This window comes from Protomyctophum parallelum (genome assembly GCF_964188405.1).
Source record: "Protomyctophum parallelum genome assembly, chromosome: 11".
NCBI lineage: Eukaryota > Metazoa > Chordata > Actinopteri > Myctophiformes > Myctophidae > Protomyctophum > Protomyctophum parallelum.
In genome coordinates, this window is record NC_139707.1 from 31,673,312 (window position 1) to 31,699,716 (window position 26,405).

General features: G+C 43.3%; 1 protein-coding gene across 2 annotated transcripts in view; it reads right to left on the reverse strand.

Moving 5' to 3' along the window:
• Positions 1-3,898: 3,898 nt before the first annotated feature.
• Positions 3,899-26,405, reverse strand: part of erbb4b (erb-b2 receptor tyrosine kinase 4b) — a 457,442-nt gene continuing 434,935 nt past the window's right edge. For both annotated transcript variants that reach the window (XM_083776517.1, XM_083776516.1), the window contains 7 exons: positions 18,007-18,082; positions 15,874-16,020; positions 13,234-13,331; positions 11,302-11,472; positions 8,252-8,486; positions 7,542-7,652; positions 3,899-6,888 (listed from right to left, as the gene is read on the reverse strand). In XM_083776517.1, coding sequence (XP_083632643.1) covers positions 6,203-6,888; positions 7,542-7,652; positions 8,252-8,486; positions 11,302-11,472; positions 13,234-13,331; positions 15,874-16,020; positions 18,007-18,082 — 1,524 coding nt within the window. In that variant the 3' untranslated portion in view covers positions 3,899-6,202. The remainder of the gene's footprint in view (positions 6,889-7,541; positions 7,653-8,251; positions 8,487-11,301; positions 11,473-13,233; positions 13,332-15,873; positions 16,021-18,006; positions 18,083-26,405) is intronic.

A 26,405-nucleotide genomic window follows, 5' to 3' on the forward strand; every position in this document is an offset into this window, starting at 1 on the left:
GACCATTTGAATGCTAGTGTCATTCAGTAAAAAGAAAATTCCCTTCCCATTTTATATTAGATATACCATCATGTCACGACAATGTAAACTGTGCTTAATCGACTGCCGTCATCCCCCGAGTAATCACGGCGTTAAAATAACCAAAAAAAGACAGTTAAAAAAGTTAGTTTGATTCTTGTATACTGTATTGTTTTTCAGCAGAGCATGTGCCTTCATGAAAGAGTTGTAGCTTTAGTGCACTAAAATAAGATCTGAACATACTTATTATTTTGTACAGTATGTAAAAAGCTAGTTTAAGTCTCTGAGAGAAGACCTGTGTTTGTCCAGTGCAGTAGACCATATGGACCCCCCCCCCCCCCCCCCCCCACCCAAACAAACAAACACAATTCTTTTTGCACAGTATCTGTCATAACCAATACGATTAAACTGTAGAAAACGTCCTTCAACGCGGGTGATCATAGGACAGTAAATGGCAGAAATATAAACCGTACTTTATTGTAAATTGCTCTGAAGTTAACTCGGGAGCAACACAGCAACATGTATAGGAGATATGAAGCCTTCATACCGCCTATGAAAGAACTGTCTATTGCTATAACGAGACCCCAAAGAACGGAAAACAGAGAAAAGTAAGAAACAACAACAGATCCATCGTTACCATAATGCTTATTTACTGGGTGATCAGTCGGGGGATTCTTGTGCTCCTTTTAAATAAATGACTCTGTGAAAGCAATTGAGGCAATAGGAAATAAAACTAAACCGTCAGACGAAATTGAAATCATTCAAAAGGCAAGAAGCGATGTCTTCGCATGAATGTATGGCTCGCATTTATACACTCGACCACCATAATTTTTCTTTCCCAGGTTGTTTTGGTCTTTGTTCACATTCTCTCCCCCCTGTATAGCTGCTTTCACTTTTTCCTTCCTCCAGTTCCACCTCCAGAACAGTGTTTTTTGCTACATACACACATTTCTCGACTTGCCTCTGTGAGAAGAGAGAAAGAGAAGTGGGGAATCGAGACAGGCCTCCCTTCCCTACCAGCTATAGCTTACACCTTATCCTAGCTACTATGTATTGTAACATTGATGCATTGGTCTGGTAACATTCCTGGAATGCTAATGCCTTTTGCTTTGACCCCGTTGCAGAATTACAACCTATTGCCTGTCACTGGGCGTTTTTCGTACCCTGTGCTGCGCAGAGACATCACTGACTCTCCCAAAGAACAGCTAGCTAGAGAGAGAGAGAGAGAGAGAGAGAGACTATGGTGGCCATTGGTGGGTGAATTAGCATTCTTAAAACGTTAAAAGCCTCTTGTGATGCTTGATGGCTGTGGCTTTGCCTCCTCTAGAAGATTGGCTTTATTTTCCCATAGAGACCCATTATGAAAGCTCTCTGTGACCCTCCACTGCTTATCATTGCACTTAAGCCTGAGTAATGCTTAGTTGCATGTTGTTATAAGACACACCAAAGAGGGAGCTTGTAGATCTTCTGTTTTGCTGTGCTACGACACCCGCACAAATCTAAGTATACACCAGGCAGAAACCTCTTGTATCCATATTTTAACCTTTTGTGTTTTAGTTTTTTCCCCGTAAATGAACGCCCTACTTGATGATCCCACTACAGCATCAAACAAAAGCAACAAAAGTAGCAGACCCACAAGCTTGTGGCACAAAGCGATCTGTTGTTTGAGCAGAATCTGCTACTTTTGCAATTTTTTTATGTGAATCCTGAAACTAGCAATTTTGGACATTGGAGATTTCCACCCGACGGAGACAATATACAAGCTCACTCAATTGGTCCACCAGCACAGCAGCACTATTATGGGTGATGGCTAAATAAAGATTTAATAAAAAGGACTTGTTTAACTTTCAATAGTAGAAACATAGAGTGACCCTTTAATTTTGTACATTTTACACAAGGTGGGTATACGTTAAGCGGTTTTAGCTCAAACAGCTACATTTTTAAGTCAGGAGGAGACAACTTGCAGATCTGGCACAGCCAAAATAATTTGACCACAAACAAACAAACCCAGTATAAAGAGGGCCCAGTGCCGCTGTGGTTCCAAACACATAAGTGATGCTTACTGTACATACACAGTGTTGGCCTCATGTACTGTATAGCTATGTTGGAAATCTTCGCTGTCTGGCAGAAACCTTAAAAGAGGTTTTTGTAAAAAATATTGCCCTACTTGATCATACTACATCATCACATCGCTCAAAGCACGGCCCGAAACGCAGCACAAAGCGATGCAACTTGAGCTTGTGGATCATTTGAGATTTTGCACCCGGGCTCTCCTCCCTGAAGTACGTGCGTTATATCGCGCTGAGTTGGAGCATTAGGCTTCCTGAGCTGATGCTTAATGTCCAGACCGGAGGCAAGGCGCGTGAGGCTTCGACCCAGGCCTCCTCACTCATCATCCTAAAATGTTATGGTTATGGCCGACATTACAAGTAGTGTTTCCACTACTAAATAACCATGAACTGCCTGCCATTATACTTTTGTTTGTCTCACTCAACACGCCCTATAATGTCCCTCTGCACTGTAGCATCATTCACTAACACTCTAGTGGCTCAGCTGGGGCTCCATTGGCTGATAATTCTTTCTCATAAAGTCTGAGATGGGGGAGATAAAGACTGCGCCAGGGAAACATCTGCGTTTGGTCTCCACGCTAAATCACAAGCGCTGCCTGTTCAAACCTTCCCTTCCCTTCCCTTGCCTGGCTTTTCTTTTTTTTTAAACAGGAGGCACATGGAACACTAGTGGTTGTACGTGGGGTAATGGTTGTCAGCAGCAGCAGCGAGATATTCAAACGGGCATCAGCTGGTCTTCAACGGTCACACAGTGACTCTGCCTTTGTCGTCGTTATAGTGGTCCTTTATTGGTCGAAAACACCGCAAAATAAAGTGAAACCCCTCGATAGGGTCTGGTTCTGTCGTCAACACGAGTGAGGAAATCTGTGTGCGAGTAACAGTAAAGTCATTTGGCTGTGCCAGAGCGTTAAACACATTAACACTAGCGACCCTATTATTTTGGCGATGTCGTAATAGGCAAACGTTCACCTAAAACAGGCAAACATTCATGGAAAATAGCCGAACTATACGTGATCTTGTAGATCTGCTATTTTCCACTATTTGACATAAATGAACACTAAACGGTTTAACTGGTTTAAGTGCTAATAATCAAACCCACCCTGAAATAGCCTTCAAAAACCATTAGGACCACAGATGCCAGCATTCTCCTTTAGCAGCTGGGCTCACGTACCCTAGCTCTGTCTTAGAGCGTTAGCGAGTTGACTATAATGCTCTGCCAGGAGAGGTGCTATTCCCATAGACAGAAATGTCCAGTACCGTGTGAGGTACTGGACAGTAGTACTAAGAGTAGTTTAGACAAGTAGGTTACACAAAGATTACATTCCAAATGGCAATGAGAATTTACGTTATACAGTATGTGTTGTACGATGATAAGAGCCCCTCACTTCACACGGGTGTGATTTATAATGTTGAAAGACTATCTTTATTGGTGGGAAATATTTCAGAACCCCACCTTTTGTGTAAAATCCACTTTTTTTAAATGTGTCCGCCAGTCGGAAATTCTTTTATTTACTCAACTTTGTTCTCTACAGATCTGGCCAATGGACATTGGTTTCCCACCAAGGAGAATAGTCCTTCAACATTATAAAACTGCATTTGTTTATAAAAATAGTTTTGTTTATTTTGACTAAAGTCACATGGTAGTGGAAGTCTATGGGAATAGCACCGCTCCTGGCAGAGCATTAGAGTGAACTTGCTAACGCTCTGGACAAGAACTATGCCCACCATATGCCCAGTATTGAACACGCACAGAGCTATCCACGGACATAGTGCTTAATTGTAGGCATCTCACACTACCACCGTTAAACACCAATACAAAAAACAAAACAAAAAAGTGTCTGGTGATCTCGTAGTGCTCTGTGGTGTGAACAAGTCAAGGTGGTGTCACCCATATTTGGCACAGTCTCGTTCCCCCCTGCAGTCCGTCACCCGCCATCCAAGGAGAGACAGATGGGGGAGAGGTGAGACACTCAGAGAAAAGCGTTTCTCATCTGCCACCTGCATGGTTCAATGTCCCACACTGGTTGTGATGGCATAGCATGACATGAGCATGAAAAAATATAAACGAAAAAAGGTTTGTCCTCACCTGGTGTCACTTTTAATGTTTTTTATTTGTATTTCACGACTCCCCGGAAACAATGCAGTCCACTAGAGCACATTATGCCAGTCCGGTAGGCATGTCATTGTGCCAGTCCGTTTGGCATTGCGTTATGCCAGTACGTTTGGCACGTAATTGGCTTATTTCCAGTTTGGCCAGAGTTCACAGACACACCATGCCAATGTGGGATTTATTTTCCTCAATAACTCTTTTTTTTTTTCCCATGGCTGAGAATCTGCTTGTCATCCTCGTTAGTACTGTGGTCAGATACAGTGTAAGACCAGATCAACAGATCCCTGATTAAAAACATTTTTCTTTTACATCTATCCAGAACTAGGACAGCCTGGTCCGTGTGCTGACTGACCACCACCATTCATCGTCATCCATTAAAATTTGTTTTTATACTACATCCCCCAAACAAGTAATTACAACGCAGCTCATTTCAACAGCACTCCTTGTAGCATTGTAATCCTGTCTACATTAAAGTCTGTGTTCGGGTCTCCTGCTCTGATAGCAAGAGTGACAGTCATCTCTTTGCCTGCCTGTCTGTCTGAACGACTCTTATTGTCTCATAAAGCAATTCTGATGTCCTAGAAGTCTTATTTGATGGCGATCTGGCTGGAACTATGTGGGGGGTGCGCTGGCTCAGGGAACACGGACTATATATTTGTGTAGAGAGAGGAGAGAGGGTAATAGGAGGGATGGAGAAGAGTCGATCGGGGTCCTCGTCTGATCAAACCAATTAAATCCGAGGCAAGCTGCGCCGATAATCCATTTGGCGCATTCCACCAGGTAGGGCAGCCGGCGTGCTGTCACAGCTTTCCATAAAAAAACACAGGTGACATTTACCTTCCTGCTGACATTGTCTGGCCCTTCCCCTGTGTGGTGCAGCCTGGTGTTTAATCCATGCTGCGCTGACTTTCCAGCACAAGGTCAATGGACCCACTCATCGAACAACATAACTCACATGGCAGCATTATCGCTGTACGTGTGCACGTTTGTGTATAAGGGGTGCATATACATACATATCTATATTGAATTAGCCAATGAACGTGGGTCGTTATTGGTGTGCCAAGGTCGCATGCACGCCTTTACTTTTGAAGCCTGCAAATGAAACACGCTACGGATATGATATGTGCCATGTGATGATGAATGTACGCATTCCATTACAGGTTGTGGCGGGCGCGAGGCTCGAAGCGTGTAAACATCAAACAAGCGAGCAGTAATGCATGCCACAAACGACAGCACAGCTGCAGTCGTTCAGCACGGCTGCAGCTCGTCTGTCTGTAAGTCACGACACAGCTCCGTTTGTGTGCACGCGTCCGACTGTGCGTTTGATAGCGCCGCGTGCCAACAACAGCTCTGCTGTGCTGGTTACGTCTAGCGAGGTGGAAAATGTGCTTCAGGGGCATAATGAGCTGTAAAGTATGCAGATAAAATGAAACTGATTTACGGTAGATCTCTGCAAAAAATAAATGGAAAGAAAACATGTTCTGAACTAGTCACAAGTGATGTGGTCCCTTTTAATTCATAACCTGACATGCTATTCCCAGTCATCCTCATGTCTTTGTTTGACTTCATATGTATTTAACCTTTGTTTTAATTAATCATATCCTTTGTGCTGTGTGTATACGCTAGGATTTATCCGAGGCTGGCTGGTGAAGATGATAACAGCAGGACAGTTTGCTACACGAGATGAAGTCAGGTCACCTTGACCGGCTGGATTGGTCAAGCGACCAGTGGCTGCTGTCGTTATCCAGGCAAACAGATTGAGAGGAAGAGTGTGGTGGAGAAAGAAAAAAAGACAGTGTGCGCGCGTGTATGTGTGTGTGTGGGGGGGGACGGGTCATGACACAATATGAAAACAAAGGCTGTGCCAAGTGCTGGTTGTTGGGGGAAGGGTGGGTGTGGGGTTGATAAAATACAGCATGACGCTGAGAGAGGACGTCCCATGTTCCATTCATCACCACCTCCGTTCCTTCTCTCCCTCCCTCCATCCATTCATGGCCTGTATGTGCTACACCACAGTATTCCTCTGTCTGTAGGGAGGGGGTGGCAGCACATTGCCCGGCTTGAGCGCGAACTCGGACAGGTACTCCTGGTTCTCGGCCACGGCGGGTCGGATGCGTCCGTTCTGCCGGTAGAAGAAGCGCGTGCTGCAGTCCTGCAGGTACTCGGGGTTGTGCAGCGCCGACGCCGAGCCCTTGGGCGGCAGACTGTGCTGCCAGTACTCGGGATTGTCAAACGTGGCCTTCTTGCCTTTCTTGTCCGGCATGATGGTGCCCCCGGTGATGCCCGAGTGCATGGTGTGGCCCCCCGAGTGGCCCGGGTGGAGGGTGTGTGACGGGTACGCGAGGTGGGCCGCCGGGTGCCCGGGGGGAGGCAGGACGTACCCGGAGGAGGAGAGGGTGGACGGCTTGGCCGCCTGGGACCCGGTCGGCTTGGCGCCCGAGGAGGGCCCAGGGGACAAGATGGCGACGCCCCCGACCGACCCAAGTCCATTCTTCTCTCCGGGGTTGTGGAAGGTGTTGAGGTACAGCGGCTCGTTGACATACTCGTCCTCCAGCCTGGCAGGCTGGCTTCCGGGGGCACCGGCCGCAAGGAGGGCGCCATGGTGGTAGCCCGAGCCGTCAGTCACCGTGTGGGCGTCGCCGTTCCTGCGACGTGTAACGAAGGGGTTCTCCTCCACAGGGTTGAGATAGTCTGAGGAGGGGGATGTGGGGGTGTGGGATTGTGAGGAGTGGGGTTGGGTTGGGAGGGTGGGTGGGTAGGTAGGTAGGTGAGACACGCAGGAAGGAGAGAAAGAGATAAGCACGATAAGTAACAGCTTTCCGTCTGGTGAATGAAGTGATTGTGACCTTTGTGTCTCTCTCTCTCAGTTGGGTGGAGATGTCGGGACAATGGAGATGTAATGAGTCAGAGAGGAGGAGAATGGTTGGTGTCCAACTCGTGGACTACAGGGGTTTAGACAATAACTTGGACCTGATCGGTGTTTCAGTATGAAACAAATCAATGAAAATAAAAAAATGCAAAATACTCTCTTCTGATTCGATATGACTGCCTCCCTCCATGGAAAGCATCCGGTCCGTATAGACATAATGGAGATGATGAACACGATGTACAGAAAATAATCTAATTCAAATTTAGCTCAGATTGACCAAATTCGTAGCCCCGCTAGCGAGAACACGGGGCTCTGATGGTGGCAATGTCGGTTGGTTGGGTTCAAAACCGCTCTGGTTCCTGCTGGGTGCAAAGGAGCAACATACTACATAGCCTCTATGGGCCACTAGCGGGGCTTTTAGACTCTAGTCTGGTTTGTTCATTATCGTCATAAAACACGGGGCTCGCTGGTCTACCTGTGCTGCCTTTTTCCCTCATAGCGGTGATGTATCCGTCCCGATCCTGCTCTCCTCTCGCCAAAAGGCCGATGGGGTCTGCACTGTAGCGCTGTCCGTTGCTGTCCTCCCCTGCAGCCCGACAATGGAGAAAGAAGGGGAGTGGAGTGCGGAAGGAAGGAAAGGAGAGGAGAGGAAAAGGAGACGATAAGTGAGGAAGGTTTACAAACTACACAATCCACTATATCACACTCCCTGAGCAAAATGGTAAATGGTGCATTTATATAGCGCCTTTATCCAAGGCGCTTTACATAGATTGTGCATTACATTCACCCATTCACACACCAATGGCGGCGGAAACCATGCAAGGCACCAAACAGCACATCAGGAGCAATTAGGGGTTCAGTGTCTTGCTCAAAGACACTTTGACACTAACTCTGGGGAAGCCTGGGTTCGAACTGGCAACATTGTGGTTACCATCCGGCCACTCTACCCCTGAGCCACCGCCGCCCCTAGCAAGACACTTAACCCCTAACTGCTCCCCCCCTCCGCGCTCCTCTGTGGGTTCCCGGCCTGTGCAATTTGATAGGTATAAAGAAAATAAGAAAGAAAAAATCTGACCACTTAACACGGTAGCCTATAGAACATGTAAGTGGTAAAGAAAATGTACCCGCCTGTGTTTTTTATTTAGTTTTATTCTTTTAAGAATCAAACCCTAGGGATTACAGTACCTTGTCCAGCTGCACCGTGGGGACCTGGCCGTGGAGAGGCCTTCTTCCTCAGCGTCCCATTACAGCGAGGGTCATCCTGCAGGGCAAGGCTGGGTGCCATGCTCTGCCCTGCGGTGGCCGGGTGGTCCTGGGTGGGGAGGCAGCCCCCTGCTACAGCCGACACAGACACCACCCTGGGCAGGGTGGCTAGCATGTCCTCCATGCTGAAGCTAGCGTCCTGGTAGCTAAACTGATTCTACAGGATGGAGGGAAAAGAGGGAATTATAGGCTCTGATGATACCAATGAAGGCTCGACCTGATCCATTCTGGTCAAACAAAGTGCCACGCTGCTATTGGGCATGTTGGCTCACAGGAAACACTCTGCTAAACCAGTGGGTCTCAATTCTCAGAGTGTCCTTCATATCGTAATATATCTAAAAGTACCACATTTTACACATATGAGCGTCGTGCCTGTCACAGACATGCGCAAAGCAAGTTTAGTCAGGCAAATCAGGAAAAGTGCAGTTGCCGGCGGCCGTTCATTCACATGATTCACTCATCCAATCACACACTCATTCCAGCTTCATACTGGCTATTTAAACTGGAAGTTTGCACTGCTCATCCTGCTTGCTTGCTGCTGCTCACTGATTCTGCTGCGCTGCTGTTTGCTAAACTTTTGCTGCTCACCCTCCTCCACCCCAGTTACCACCTGTCGTTTTGGATCTTCTACCTCTTCTACCTCTAACTATGGTTGGGACTGATGCACTTGATCATAGTACCTAAAAAGCAGATCCAATTCATCGTCAAACCATAATAAATATATTGCTCATTTTATATTCAATAAATATATATTCCATCCACTCATGAGTTGTCCTGACTGAAATAAAAATCTCAGGAAAGTGTTCTAAATCTTCTAAACGTCATTAACATAGGTTTTTTTTGCAAAGGGGTGAAGTGGCCCCTTGAGTATATGAGACGTATTTTCAACCAAAAGAAGTGTCTGCATTCTTGCCTTGACAATCCTTTCTTTCAGCTGAAGAGCATTTTTGTCAGACGACACGGTCAGTCAAACAAGTAGCCGTTACGGGCATGGTGTCTCCTATAGCTTCTTATCTCAGAAGTATTCAGGAGTCTCCAGAATACAAACTGTTCCCCTCTGCCCTGTAACTCCATCCACTAACTTCATAAAACTGACCTAAGTTGCAACTGTACTTCTCTTCTCTCTACAAATCACTTAATCACCTCCAAAAATAGGCGATCTACAAGCTCACAAAAATTGCGTCTCACAACAGTTTTTGGCGAATGGGCCTCCCAGAATAGGGATGCTGGTGTTCAAATGGTTAAGGAAAAGAAAAGGGGAAAAAAATAAAGCTTACAGTATATCAGCTTTATTATGCAATTGTGGAGGAGTATAGTCATGTGTAAATATTACATTGTGTACAGTAATTGACTCCATTACAAATGTCTACATGATTTATGTGTTCATCTGAGCGTAATTAGACCAATTACAACAAAATGTACCCTTAATGGGAAAGTCTGGGAAAAACATTTGAAGAATTGATGAATTTTGAAATATTATGCAAATAAATAATTTTTCATTTCTGGGAAGAGGGCTCTTAGTTATTGTTTTGCATTTATTAATGTCTACCAAGCAAACAGGAAATGAATTAAACGAAGCCAGGGAAGGAATCATTGCATCTCATTGAGGGGGTACAAAATAATTAAAGTTATCAGTCGTCATGAATGATTGTTTTAAGATTGGAGCATTTGAAGTGGTTAAACTAGAATAACTCATGGGGACTGGGGACCCCCAAAGGGTCCTTGTTCCAGTGAGTCCTCAGCAAAACGAGGAACAGTTTCAACACTTTAACCTAACTTTATATACAGCTATGCGAAACACGATGTGACACGGTGATGTTGTGAGCTTGTACTGTAGATCTGCTATCTTTGACTTAATGTTGATAAATGTTGACAAATCTCTTATGGGGGTCCTTCCCTGGCACAAAATCCTATGGGTCCGCTTGTCATCAATTTGGGAGTGCTCCCTTGACATGAAAATCAATGGTTTAACAGGTTTAACAGGCTGTGTGGAAGCAGGGAATCAGGCAAATTTACATATTGGTTGTTCAGTTTGACCCACCAGTTTTGGAGATATGGTTTATAGAGTAATGTCTTGCAGAAAACAGCGAATTAAGAAAACAGGCTTGAAAGGTTCACTTCTGTGGCCTCTAGCATTACACCTACCTACATGTTTAAGCATTTATTTCATATTACATTTACAATTTCAGCTCTGACATTTATTTCAGACATGCTCTAGTTTGTGAAGGCTGCACAATGGCACAATGGCACACCCTTATTATCTTCATACAAAACCCATACCCCATTAAAGAACATCGGTCAAAATGACCTCTCAGACATGCTAGTGTTAATGGGCCCAGCTTGCAGACATGTTAAAGCCACTGTGGCAGTTCTCCTGCTGCTACTACTGAACAAATGGAGACCAATTTCAGGGCAACAAATGGAGGCCACTGAGATGGAAAGTAAAACTAATAAATTACTATGTGCTCCGGAGCTGACGGACGCGAAACTTGGAGCTGGCCCCGGCATTATGAATAGTTGGAACAACAAGTAGTGCCAGGGGATATACATTGTATCTCATACTGTAAGTGAAATGCATGTGACGTCTAAATTTAAGTTACTTGAGTACCCATCACAACAAATCAAACATGCCTCGGTTTTGGGACTGCTACCTATTATAGGGAAAGACAGCCAAATGTTACAATTTCCCTTCTGGCTCCCCATTGCAGTTAGACCTGCAGACTCACTCCTAATCTGAAGCGTAATCTGAAGACTCACCTCTTCAGACTCCACTTTATCCCGTAGCACATGCCCTAGCCTTGACGACCTTGCAGGCGTATGCAAAGGTTAAAATGTACAGTAGATAGCTTATTATTTAGACAGATGGCAGGTTCATTTGTTGACCTGGCATTAGTTTGTAGAGTTTCTATGTGTTTCAATGTGTCCATGCATGAGTGCGTGTGCGTGTGAGTGCACTGGGTGCGTGCGCGTACCCTGTTGGAGTCCATGCGTGTACGTGGAGTGTAGGCCAGCGGTGGCACGTTGAAGCCGTGCGGCACAAGGTACTCGTCGGCGTCCATAAGGTCGTCCAGCTCCTCCTCGTCCAGCAGGCTCTGGAAGAATTTACTGTCGCTGGGGCTGGGCAGCTTCATGCGGTCATCACCCTGGCGACAAAACAACCACCACAAGGACTGCTCAAAACAATGGAACTTTCCAATAATCTGGGGGTTGAAACGGTTCCGTTCTTTTTTCCCCGCCTATAATTTTGAACCAATTCAGAGCGTTTGCACTGACAATCTATTGGTTCAGAATCCTAAAAGTTGGTTCCGAAGTGTAACCTATTTATTTTTTCTTGCCCTGAACTGGGAACCAAAGTGGGCGTGTCACTATTCTACAGGTTGGACGATGCAGACGTGCTATCCTACTATAAATGCGCCATGTCTCTGTGTGCATGCGTACGTGTGCGTGTACGGTTGTAATGCACGTAACTCGAGAACTGTTTGACCCACTGACTTCACAGTCGACACGCGTTCCACACCCCCACAGGGAGTGCAGTGCCAGGTATTGAGTCGGTCAGACCCACGGTTCTCCAGAACCACCACAAAATGTTAACAAAATGCTCTGGTCAGGCTCTGCCAGTGGGCCTAATGAGGCCAACTCCTTTGACCTGGACCAGGCTCTGCCAGTGGGCCTAATGAGGCCAACTCCTTTCACCTGGGCCAGGCTCTGCCAGTGGCCCGGTATCGAGTCGTTTGGAAACACCGTTGCCCAGAAACACCACAAAAGTCCCCTCACCTGTGCAATTTCCAACCTCTGCCTCAGCCAATAATTGCCATGGCAACCCCACACCTGCTAATTGATTACTTAACCAGTCCACTTTCCACAGTCAGTTTGCACTCTTCAGACCATAGACTGTAAAAAATATGGACAAAGCGTTCGCCGGGTCTAACATGAACGTAAAATGAAGCCTGTAATAATATGGTAATTCCTGATGTAAGTCGCGATCTTTCTAGATCCGTTTGGTACCAGCTGGCCATTGGCTGGCTCTGTTTTGGACCAGCTGGCCATTGGCTGCCCAGACAACGAGGCGGGACTTCCCCCCTTCTTCTCCGTTGGTTTTTATTTTGACTCGAGTGGGAGGGGAATCCCGATCATAGACTGTAACGGTAGACACGCCCCTCAGAACATACGCGATGTTTTTTTTTCTTTATGGTCATTTTTTTAATTAATGGGACCATAATTTTCCAAAAAGAATATTATGACATTAGAAATGAGACTTTAAACTAGTGACTGGAAGAAGAAAGTATTCATGACCATGTTTATTAAGGTAATACAGTCTAGGTGAAGTTGGGCCAAAATACATGGGCCTCTATGGAGCTATGGGGCTTTTTGGGTCCAGTCCAGCGCCACAACAGGCCATTATATGAACTACCGATTTCAAATGAGGCTTCACGAAATATCTGGCTGACTGCCCCCCTGCTTCAGACACAGGCAGACAGACAGATAGAGACATCACCATATACAGTATGGGCACAAAAGGGACACAGACAGATAGTTAAAACAGGTGCTATGATAAGTTGACAACGGGTATTATTAGGTTACCAAGTTGCATCGTTCTCAAGTAGGCCGGTGGCCGGCGGGCACGTACAGGTCTAGTATTAAACCATGGCAAAAGCAAGCGGGAAAAAATGCAACTGGGGACTCCTGCTCCCCACGCGGGTGCTCTAACCATTCAGCTATGCTACCCTCGGTTCTGCTTAAAGCTGGTGGAAACGCAGGATGTGAAAGCACCAAGGCTCCAATAATCCAGAACGGAACCAGTACTAGAACCAAACCAAACCACTGTTCTTGATCAGGGACTGTAGTCCACTGTTTCTCAAACAGTGGGTCATCGAGGTTAATGCAGGTGATGAGGATAGACCCACCTGGATGACCAGGTATCGCTGGGGATCACGTGCCATCCGACAGAACTCTGCAGCCAGCTCCTTGAACTTTGGCCTGCTGTCTGCGTCGATCATCCAGCCTAGAGGAAGGAGAGGAGATCAGCTGTTCTCAATACAGTGCAAGTAGTTAATTCAACTAATCAATTGAATCACTCATTATAAAATGAATACAGAATAATAAAACTGATAATAAATGTAAATGAAAATAGTAGACATATTGTACAAATATTGTACATACTTCTAGCTGTAGTATAAATTGGTTATATTGGGTGGATTATAAACAAATATATATGCTTCTCATGACACTAGGGAGATAAATGTTTTATATACAGTATGAATATTATGCCAAGGAGCTAGCACTAGTTACTTTTAAACGCCTACAAGGCTCTGAAAAACAGTAAAATACCCCTCGCTTCTCCATTATTTGATTAATCAAAATGGTAATCAATAGAATATTCTCTAAGAAAAGAAACAATAGTTGCAGCCCTTTTACAGCCCTAAGGCTCATCCTACCCAATAAATTGACATCTAATCTGATTCAACAGCTTGAGTAGAACTTCTACACTGCTGCTTTTATGACCATCCTAATATAAACACAGTTGGAGACTTTATAAATGTTTAATATCCTTTGGTTTAATTAGTGCATTTTTCCCCCTATAAAGATAAACACAGTTTCATTATCAGTGGCCATATGCAGCAGTGTTCACTCCTGCCAACATTTACAAGCACACACGCACGCACGCTGGCCACAGTGCCAAAGTAATGGCATGTGTTCTCGCTCCATGGTGAAAGCCATTTGGCACGTACCAGGAAAGAAAGAAACAAAGAGAGAATAATATAAATACATGTCATCAACAAAATACTAAACACGATGTACAAAGGAGAAGAGGGAAACAAGTGAACGACACCTCCTTTTGACGGGAATTCGATTTACTTTGACATCCCCCTGTGGTCTCCTGATAGACGTGTCTTCAGGCCAACATAGAAAGAAACCATGCAGTGATATCCTTTTAACGGGTCAGGCCACATGTTGGTGGAAAGTGCAAGTGCAAAGTGTAAGATCTCGCAGGTCCTCTGATAAAGGCCTTCTGTCTATTCCGAGAACTAGACTCAAAACTAAGGGGGACCGTGCATTTGCATTGGTTGCCCCCACTTTGTGGAACGCCCTGCCCTTTGAGCTAAAAAATGCAGTCTGTCGACAGTTTTAAGAACTTGTTAAAAACGTATTTATTAAGTCAGCACTTTATTTTATGATGTATTTTTACTTGACATATTTGCATTTCAATGTTTTGCCTTCTATTGTTTTTTGTTTGTTTCATGCCCTTGTTTTAACATGATTGTTTTACCTTGAAAGATGCTCTATAAATAAAATTTACTTATTTACTTACAATGCCCAGGCACACACAACAACAGAGCCAGCACACAGAGATGGCGGTAGACTGTCATATAACGTCTGCATTAGTGCTCAAATACTGTAAGCAAGTACTAATAACTTTTTATTTCTTGATACTTTATAATTCTACCGCTACGTTTTTACTTCACTACAACTAGTTACTTAGCCAATTTAGATTATGTAACTGTTTAATCACATTATTAAGCGGCCCAAGTCAGAGCCAAATCGGGTCCAGCTTACTAGAGGATGGAAGTGGTTAAGTAAATCATAACAGAGTGGGTAAACAGAGATGGCCGTCTCTGAGATGGGTAGAAAGAGGTGGCCATATATATGGCCGTCACTCTGAGATGAGTAGACGGAGCCAGGGCAGCCTGGGCAGCCTTGGCACCATGCCCCTACTTTGGCACCGCCAGCCAGGGGCCACGGGGCCACCTGTGACCTCAGTGCCCGACAGCAGGGTGGCACTGGCAGCAGCCGGCCAACGCAGTGTGCGCTGAGCTGAGGTCACGCTAAGCCCCGGATAACCAGTGAAATGGAGATGCCTAAGTAACCAGCATGCTGCTCTTTGCTACTACAGTATTGTATTTGTTTTTGTTTTGTTTATAAAAATTTTAATTTTAATTCAGAACAGAACCCCACGGGATCAATAAAGGTCTGTCTATCTAGGACAGTGAAAATGTGACATGCAACACAGGCCAGATTTTTACTATAGGAAAATAGCTGATCTGTTACCAATATTTATAAGCGGCTTTACAGGGGGAAAAAGCCTAATGTCGCTTCTAATAAGCAACTAGGCTGCATATAGTGCATACGGTAGGTGTCATTTCAGGTAAAACAAAACAAAAGGAACCACTTAAGCCCTATATTTCAAATATAGCTGCTCGAGGCACAGAACTACAAATACAAATGCAAAGTGGCTATGCAACAAAATAAGGAAACGGATAATTTATTGTGCAGTGATTATAACATGGCAATTAATTTAGCACAACACAATCTTATTATGCTAGTAATAGTTTCCAAGATGCACCCTATTATTATGCCACAAATCCACAGAAATAAGGCCACAACGCATAGAAGGAAGCATGAGGTCAGTCCGTTGTTCCCCCCAGGGTGGCAGCACCCAGTATCACAAAGCGCCCAGTATTACAATAGATTTAGCAAAATTGTGGGATAATTATTTTTCATTTTTTTCATATTTTTTTTTTTAAATAAGAGCTCAAAACACCTACATTTGACCATGACCATGTAGACGTCGATGGTGGAGATGGGAGGTTGGGGCAGGCGCTCTCCTTTCTCCAGCAGATCTGGGATGTCCCGCGTGGGGATCCCGTCGTACGGCTTCCCCCCGAAGGTCATCAACTCCCAGATGGTCACCCCTTAGGAGGCAGGCAGGGGGAGGGGAGAAACAATAAAGAACAATCATGCACTGTTGATTTCGACAGACAATTTTAGTTTTAGTCTAGTTTTTAGTCTAGATTTTAGCCGACTAAATCTACAGTCGATTTAGTCGACTAAAATGTATTTTGGCTGCGGCTTTGATGCCGTCGTAATGGCTGATTTTACACTTGAAAATAGAAGATCTACAACCTCACAACGTGTGCTTGCTGTGAGCTTGTAGATCTGCTATTTTCAGCATGCAACGTAATGTAATGTAAATTGACTTGTGTCTTTTACTTAAGCCTACTGGATCTCTTGTCCACTAGTCCCTTCCTAACATTTTAGTCTAGGTTTTATTTGTTTAATTGTCAATACATTTAGTCTTATAGTTTTAGTCATCATAGCTTCGTTTTCATTTAGTTTCCATTTAGTTCTCATCAGTGAAAAAAGGTAGTTGACGAAATGTTTTCGTCATAGTATTAGTCGACGAAATCAATACTGATAATATGAAAGGAAAAACAAGCAAACACATATACAATATCTAATAGCAGCCAGCAAAAAGCCTGGTGTTTGGTGGTAATTTGGGTATATAATCTGGCAGTGAACAAAGTGAACGAAAAATAGATGTTTCTTTTAATTACATTTCTCCCAAAATAGTGATTAATTGTGAATTGAATATTTTACTATTGTTATTGATTATATTTTTAGAAGTGATTATATTGATTAGTTTGATTCACTGTTGCAGCCCTAATTAGAGTTTCTCGAGCTTTAATTAGGATGAATATTGAAGAACAGTGGAGAAGACAACAAGACGAGAGGAGACCATCGGTTTTCAAAGTCGTCGCTTCGTATCTGATGTTTCTCCACTTCTTCATTAGATTAGCATTGACGAACTAATGAGGAGCAAGCAGTGCAAATGCATATCATTAGCAGTGAGGGTAATAGCTCCTGGTCATAAAAGACCACTGGGCATCCGTAAAAATTAGACACGGATACTCTTAATCAAACATGTGCTATTCTCTTTGATATGACCGGTCTCACACATTAGCTTTGAAAGTAATTTTCTTAATGACTTTGTAAAGAGCCACTGTTGCAGAGGGGGTCTCAAAATAGCCCAAAGAAATATCTGAGTATATTTGGAGCCTTATTATTGTTATTTGAAACACGACAGCAATAATAAAAGCCATGTGAAACTGCTTACATTTCACTGATGAGGCTTTGGGTACGAGATGCTCTGATATTAAAGGGATAGATCACCCATCTTATATAATTTTATACTGTTTTATCATCAAAAACAGTGGAGGTATAATAACAAATATGCCTCTGCTTTGTTGTGTGTTCACCACAGTATCACAGTTTCCCTTAGATCCTGGAAGCTAATGGATAATATTCACCAAAAGAACAACAATTCTTCCCTCAATCGTCTGATGACCTTTTGTTCCTGTTTACTTCATTGACTATACATCTTCCTTTCATGTCTCAAAGTGGAATTAATAATTAAAAAAATCTTATTGTAATGAGAACACACAGTCACCTTCGGCCGGACTGCAAGGTGGAGTTCATTCCATGGGTTTCAAACATTTTAGCTCAATACTCAAAAGAGAAATGATGGTGTCTCTGTACGAAAATACAAGACCCATTTCAATAATAGTGACTCACAAAAGAGTGCAATGTAGATCTGCCTATTTTCACTACTTTTGGAATGTTGAATGATATGGAATTATTTGTATCTTCTTTATTTCTTGAAAAACACTGAAGTGAGGGGCGCTCTTATCATCAAACATCATCCTTACATTCCGGCCAATCACAATTGGTGTCCTCACTTGGGGTGCTCAGCCAAACAAATCATCACTATGGGGTACATACAGACACACAAAGCTGGGCATTGGAGGGGCTAGTGCCCCTCAAAAAAAGCAGGGGATATTTATTCGTCGTGACAACTGGTTTATTTCCCAGAGAGAAGAGGAAGTATGTGGTTGTCTTACCATAGCTCCATACGTCACTCTGGTGGGTGAACTTCCTGTAGTGGATGCACTCCAACGCCATCCATTTGATGGGCATCTGTCAGGAGATACAAACAGAATAGGTACAGTTATTCCTTCACTCCTAAACATCTACCGGGTCGGTAACAGCCATCCTAGTCTCTGGACCTTTCACATTAGGGGCTGTGCCCGTACAGAATGCCTTCTGAGTTGAGGAGCGCTTTGGATATCCTAGTGCTCACACAGTGTGGATATCATGTCTTTATCTCAACGAGACAAAAACTGAATACGTAAATATATGCAAATCCAACAATAACCACGTTATCAAAACACTTAAAGGGGAATACCACTCATTTTCAACATTTTACTATGTAATTAATATACCTTAGAGCTGTCATGGACACTGGGCTCACTTACTTCCTGGACTTGTAAGGCCCAATCCCAATCGCCTCCCTCAAGCCCTGAGCCCTGAACCCTCATTGACTTTAGTGACGTCAGCTGTAAGTGCTTGAGGGTGAGAGGCTGCAAGGGCTGCAAATTGTTGTGAAAGAAATGGGACAGCACTTTGAAGATGAGTCCGCCATTCATGACACTTTATAAAACTGTCCTTTTTCACAGCCAGTGCCTACATGCTTGGCTTTTTTATACATGTCTATCATGTCTATTTTAGTATTTAAGCTGATCGTTTTATTATTAGTTTTATAAATACACTTTCCTGTGTGATAAGGGTTGTAATATTCATATATAATAATATTCATAATAAATTGCATTTCCATATTCTTTTACTTTCATTAGTCATTTCTCATCATGTTTCCTTTATTATTATTATTATTGTTATTCAATATATAGCCTATCCTTCCATTCCGTCTCCCTTTGAGAACAGTGAGAAAGCACTATTGTTTGTTGTCATTCTAACCGCGATACATAACTAATTTGCATACTTATGATTGACGTTCGGAGGATCCCCCTCATTCCCCTGGTAACGCTATGAACTGTGGGTAATTTCTTTGCCAAAGTCAGAATTTGACAAAGGGTGCATAACTGGGCGGGGCTGAGCCCTCACTGATTTACCAGCAAGGGAGCGGATTGGGATTGGGCCTAAAACAGCCCTCGCCCAATCCACAAGGAGGAGCAGTGCACCAAAGTATTATGGGAATTGTAGTCCAGGAAGGAAATGAGCCCAGTGTCCATGAAATCAGAGACACCGGGCTGACTGCTAAAATCTAAAATATCTAAAACCACATATTACACACATAAAGACCCCCATATATTAGCAGTATATTAGTAAACATGGACTTCACAGGGTTTGGACTCTGGTGGTTAAATGACCAGGTACTTGGACATAAACTGTGAATGTGGACAGAGCCTGTCATACTCCAATATACCAGTGGATCTCAAACGTTTTCGTGCCAACTGCCAAGGACTCCCATCTGAAAAGGGTTTGTGCCAGGGACCCCCAGAATAGATGATTTGTGTTAAAAATTGCAAATGTATTCTTAAAACGCTTAAGACTTTCAATATTTTTCAAAAATGTTCAAGAATAGCATTATGTACAAGCTTGCAGCGCTGCAGAGTACATTATATCTGCTATTTGTGAATATCGTTAGCCAACGTATGCAATACGGATAAGGGGGTTGAAATGTATTAACACATAGCTGGAGACCCCCTGGAACCCTCTCAATGATCCCTTTTGGGGTACCCAGAACCAATGCTCCAATAGACTGATTGTGCTGTCTGCAGCATGGCTGACTGGCCAAGCAGACAGACAGTCACCACATTGTAGTAGTGTTTTTGGGGGGGCAGTGCCTTTTACACACAATGAAAGAGGAGTGACATTAGCGTTAATTACACTCCAAAGTCCCGAGGGAACAGCCAGAACACATGCAGTCCCCCACCACTCAAGAGGACACTTTCAGTGAAGTCAGCAGAAACAATATTCTGCTCTACTGATCTGGTTTATTTACTTTGGGGAAATGCTAAGCTCATAACTTAATGGAAGTGGAAAACAAATGTGTCCCTCGGGGCTCTCCGTACACTGTCTTTTTCTTTTTTGTTGCTTTCCCTAATCTCAGGGAACTGAGAGTACTCAGTAAGTAGAAAAAACATGATGTACAAATACTCAGTTGGGGGCATGGGGGCACAGTCGGTAGTGCTGTCGCCTCACAGCTAGAAGGCATTGAGTTCGATTCCCGCTGGGGACGCTGTGGGCGCTGGGGGCGTGTTCTCTCCATCAGTGCCCAAATATCGCATTTCACGCAGCGATGCACATAAAGACCGCGCGTGTGCGTGCGAGAGCGTGCACATGAGGATTTCGGCCGGTTTTAGTATAGATTACATCGACCGTTAGCCAAACTAGCCAAATGTTGCTACATTTTGCTACATTAAGCCCCCGATTATAGGGAATTAAACGATTACGTCATTTACGTCAAGGGTCATGAGGGATTTTTTTATTTATTGCGTTACATCCAGTAGTTCACTTAAGAAATAAAAGTATTGTTATAAGCAGATTTTATTTTGAAGAGGAAGAGGAAGATGTTTCGGTTTTAGCCAGCTGCCATGACAGTCTAGTCTACTCGACTAGAAGTGCCGGGTGGTAGTGGAATATTAATAACAACAACATGCTTTTAGCCAAAGTTCATAAAAACCGCATGCGTCTATGACTTAAACAATGTAGGCTAAACACTTTGGAATTACGTTAAACACCTATCCTCCGTGGCGGCGTATAGGTGAGTATTAGTTAATTAATTGTTAAGTTTCATAGTATCTTTCATCATCAACAACAGGCTGTTGTTGATGCCCCCCAAAATGAACAGGTTACAATACAGGCAGCCTACAGGATTCTCATTGTTACTGTCACTGCCTGCAAGGATGGCCGCCGTGCCATTTCTTATAAACTATCTCATTCATACGTGGGTCGTCGTGGGTCCACGTGGAGTTGTTGTTGTTGTTCATGCGCCACGGTGCGCGGCGTGGAGAGGGCATCAGAGCGCAGAGCAACAGCCTAGTAATAGTATGGCATATTGTCTGTACTCTCTGCACTCTCTTTCTGTCCAGTCCTACGTGTACAGGCTGGCGATTATGGCAAATTATATTAGTTAATAAAGAGAGAGCTGTGGTAGAGCGTGTGGTACTGGCAGCCCGCCCCTGCCAGTACCACACGCTAAAATGGCAAATGCGGATCATGACAGCGAGATCGGTTGCTTTGGGGGTTGGAAATATAAACATTACTTTGAGTACTTGCGGGTCAAGGACGACAAAAACATTGAGGTAAAATGCAAATTGTGTGGCCGACATAAAACATTGTCCTCAGCCAAAAAGAGCAATGCAAAGAGAGTGTATTCATTTTTTATTTTATTATTATTTATTTCTTATTTATTATATTGCACAGCACCATTTGTTTTGAAGGCAAGTTGAGGCTACAATAAAGACGCCTGAACATGTTTTATTGTTCCACTACATTTCATAATGTTAGGAGGGAGTTGTCTTTTCTCTTCTCAGAACAAAAAACCTTCTTTTAAATCGTTTTTTATATTATTATTTTTTAAAGTAAAGTAAAGTAGTTACTTTCATAATTTAATGTAAAGTAAAGTAACAAATTACTTTTTTAGATAAGTAACGATAACTATAATTCCTTACTTTTTAAAAGTAACTTCCCCAACACTGCTCAGTAGGCTTTCCCACATGACATCCGGGTATGATGATGATGTCACGTGCATACAATCTATACTAATAGTTACGTATCCACCCCTGACTCTTGGCTCCCTTCGATCTCTTCCCTGCGGTCCCGGCTGCAGCTTATCTCATCTAATCTCGTCATCCCCGGCTCGTCCATCACGGTTTGTGTCAGTGTCAGCCTGGGCCTTGTATTATCCCGCCACTATTATTATCCCTCCACTCGCTTTATCCCCCCACTTAGGCTGCTGTCAGATGAAAACCTTGTATGTCCGAAAACAAAACACTCCTTTGGGTAAATTAATATTTTGTAAAACATTTAAAAATAGTGAAAATATCCAGGGTTTGTCTTTTGGAGCGCTTATGACATAAGAGGTTTCTGCCTGACAGCGGCCGCTCGCATCACCGCCTCCACTTAGGTGAAGAGGCAGACAGAGACACTGCACCTATACGAGCCCATCACTGTAGTGGTGGAAAAAGTACTGCATTTTAGAACTAGTCCTACTCCATTAAAAATAAAAGTCTGGAATTCAATTGTACTTGAGTAAAAGTACGAAGGTATTGTCATCAAAATGTACTTAAAGTACCAAACATAAAAGTACTCATTGTGCAGAATAACCCATTTCAAGTTTTAAAATGTATAATAATCTTTTGAAAATAACAGATATCAGTTACTAGTAACTAAACTGTTCCATTTCAAATAAATGTAGTGGAGTAGAAGTATAATAATATTTTTACTTCTACTCCACTATTGTACATCTCTGATCCAAATATTATTTGGATCAGAGATGTACAATAGTGGAGTAGAAGTAAAAATATTGGAAATTGGAAATACTCAAGTAAAGTACAAATACCTCAACCTAAGTACCTAAGTACAGTACTTAAGTAAATGTACTTAGTTGCTTTCCACCACTGCCCACCACACAGCCAACACCCCGTCCGTCCGTCCACCCACACTCCCCATGCCCGTAATCAATAGGATTGTCCAACAAATCCAATCACTGTGTTAAAGCTGCATCCCCTGCTGCCTGCCTGGCCTGCCACTCTGCCGCACCTTTCACATCCAATACAACCCCTGTGCGTGCGTGCGTGCGTGCGTGCGCGAGACTGTATTACTATACTTGTGTAGTAGAATTTTGAAAATACACATTGTGAGGGCCGCTTTCCTGGTCCTCAAGATAGAAATGGTCAGAAAGGTTTTTAGAGTTTACACTTTCAATAAGGAAAAGATGTAGGTTGGACTTACATTGAATGGCATGTTGAAGTGACAATAGAGATGACTAGTTGTGCACTGGTGTTGTGCACAACTAGTAAGCTATTATAAGCTATTATATTGGTGTAAAGTTTCCCGAACGGCCAAGGCTCCAAGAACAGTCAGGAATGGTAGTTAAGGGCGTTTATTCTCCACCAAAAGTCCAGTCGTACAGAATTGTTCAGTGCAATAATTATCAATAGCAAACTGAAATACTGGCAACGAAATAAAGGACAAAAAGATAAATAAATACTTAGGCAACACTCCTTAACTAAACCCAAACAGGATGAGAGCTCTCTTCAGGCTGTACCCTGATCACACAAGGCCCTGTAGCTCTCCCTCAGGGATGTTATTTGTGTCAATGCCCACATCCAACTAACTTCTGGCCCTGCAGCCTCCCTTAAATAGGAGTGGATCCTACCACAGGACACAGAATAAATTAGCACCAGTTCTTCTCAATAAATACTTTCAATATAAATACTTCCATAAATAACACCTTGAATACAAGTAACCTAAACATTCTAAATAATGTGTTACAATTAAACAAGTATAAAACAGAATGAACACTCAATGACAAATACTCAAAGCATCAAGAGAAACACCCCTCTACTGTATAGCACTTGGCCCCTTCCTCATCAAGGGAAATGCCACCAGCAGTGCAGGAGAGACAACTAACCAATCAGTGATTACAATTTCAATAAAGGTTAAAACAATAGTCCTTGCATGTTATAGGAAACAGTTTCATGTGTGTTTGTATATAGGGCACGGGTTGCCCCGTGACAATTGGCATTAAGCTTAACCTTGCCTTGTTTAACATCAGGTCACTAACAAATAAGTCCTCCTCTGTAAATGATATAATCTGTAAAGAGGAGCTAGATATAATCTTTCTAACAGAGACATGGCTTGGCTCAGATGGAGCTGTTCTCCTAGCGCCAGCCTGTCCCGCAAACTACAGTTTCATTCACTCATTCACTCATTCACGCGAGGCTAAGAAAGGAGGTGGACTGGCAATTATTTTTTCAGACACGTTAAAATTCTAGGCTCTGACCCTTGGCAGCTTTACATCCTTTGAATACCAGGCCACTATACTACATGGTCAAGCCTCTATGCCAATGATTAGCATTTATCGCCCGCCAAAATGCAGTAAAGCAATATTTCTAACAGAAATATCAGAACTTTTATCAGGTGATCTTAATCTTCACCTGGATGATGCTACAGATGCTATGGCTATGGGTTTCTTAGAGTTATTGCACTCCTTTGAATTTATCTAACATGTTGTTGGGCCTACACATAAACATGGGCACACTCTGGACCTGGTGATTTCTAGAGGGCTGAACATCACTGTGGAAAGGACTATTGAAAGGCCTGAGCTATCAGCTGCTGTGTTTTAATATGACTGTCTCTGATCTAGAGAAAAACATCACTGAATATATACCATAAAAAAGCGATTTTTTAGCTCTTCTGCAGCCGACGAGTTCTCCCGTCACCTGGGCCCCCCCCTGCCCGATACTCCCCCAGTGAATGATATGGTTCAAATTTTTAATCTTAAACTAGAGTCAGCTCTTGATATAGTGGCTCCTTTGAAAACAAAAAAGAAACATAACACCAGAGTAACACCCTGGATAAATGAGCATTCACGCTCACTGAAGCAAGAATGTCGTAGAGCTGAGCGAGCTTGGAGAAAAAACAAACTCACCATCCACCTAGAGATTCTTAAAAAGTCAACAGTCGCCTATAACAAAGCCTTGCGTCTAGCAAGGCAGGCATATTTCTCTGGCATTATTAATGAGAACAAGAAAAATGCCAGAGTCCTATTCTCTACCATTGAACGACTTTTAACCCCCCCCCCCCAGTCCTACAAGCAGTCATTCCCGGCCTCTAAAGCTAAGTGTAATGAGTTTGCATGCTTTTTTGACAACAACATTTTTAACATTAGAGCTGATATTATGAATGGTGCTGCTGCTAGCGCAAACCTTCAAACAGCAGCTAATGGTCCCAGGGTAGATCTCTCCAGGGGGAGCCTATTATCGTTCTGCGCAATTGATGAAGACGAACTCCGCAAAACCATATCACAGATGACATCATCCTCCTGTTCATTGGATACAATTCCCACCAACTTTCTCAAAGAGGTCTTAGACAGTGTGATTGGAGATATCCTAAAAATTGTAAACAGCTCGCTACAATCAGGCGTCTTCCCAGACTCACTGAAGACTGCTGTAGTTAAGCCCCTTCTCAAGAAACACAATCTTGATCCCTCTGTTTTGGGTAACTATCGATCCATTTCAAATCTACCCTTTCTGGGCAAGGTTTTAGAAAAATGCATCTTTCATCAATTAGATGTGTTTCTACAGAACAATAATGTGCACAACAAATTCCAATCTGGCTTTAGGAAAGGTCACAGTACAGAAACAGCACTTGTAAAAGTAATGAATGATCTTAGGGTGTCTGCTGACAAGAAACATGTATCCGTTCTCTTACTTCTAGATCTAACGGCTGCATTTGACACGATTGATCATTCAATTTTAATACAGCGTCTGGAGCACTGGATAGGCCTGTCTGGTACGGCCCTGTCCTGGTTTTCCTCCTACCTATCAAATAGAAGTTACTTTGTCAATCTAGCCGAGTTTGACTCAGACAAACATGACATCAGTTCTGGTATTCCACAGGGCTCGATTCTTGGCCCTCTGCTTTTCTCCTTGTACATACTGCCATTGGGCGAACTCATTGCCAATCACGGAGTTAATTTTCATTTCTATGCTGATGATACCCAACTATATCTTTCTGTGGCTCCAGATGATCCCTGTGCTTTAGACCCGCTGGTTACCTGTCTGTCTAGCATCAAATGTTGGATGAGTGAGAACTTTCTCAAGCTAAATGAGGATAAGACAGAAGTTCTCATAATCGGTTCTAGTGAACAGAAATAATCAATATTAAGCAGACTTGGCAACCTGACTGTAGAAAGTAACAGTACAGTAAAGAACCTGGGGGTTATTATTGATTCTGAATTGAATTTTAATTCACACATTAATCATGTTACCAAGATTGCCTTTTTTCACCTTAGAAATATTGCACGAATCAGAGCCTATGGCCCTCATTTATCAACGGGGTTATGGGTGTACACCAGGTGTACACAAGGTGTACACCAGGTGTACACAAGGTGTACACCCAAATGTGGGTGTACACCGCGTTGATAAATGAGGGCCTATGTGTCCTTGGACGATGCAAAAACGCTAATCCACGCCTTTGTTTTTTTCTCGGCTTGATTACTGCAATGCACTTTTTTCAGGACTGCCTAAGAAAACAACTGACAGATTACAACTTGTCCAAAATGCAGCAGCCAGAGTTTTAACTAGAACTAAGATGAGAGAACATATTACTCCAGTTTTGGCATCACTGCACTGGCTTCCGGTTGTTTTTAGGATTGATTTTAAAATTATTTTACTTGTCTATAAAGCTCTCAATGGTCTCGCACCTTCCT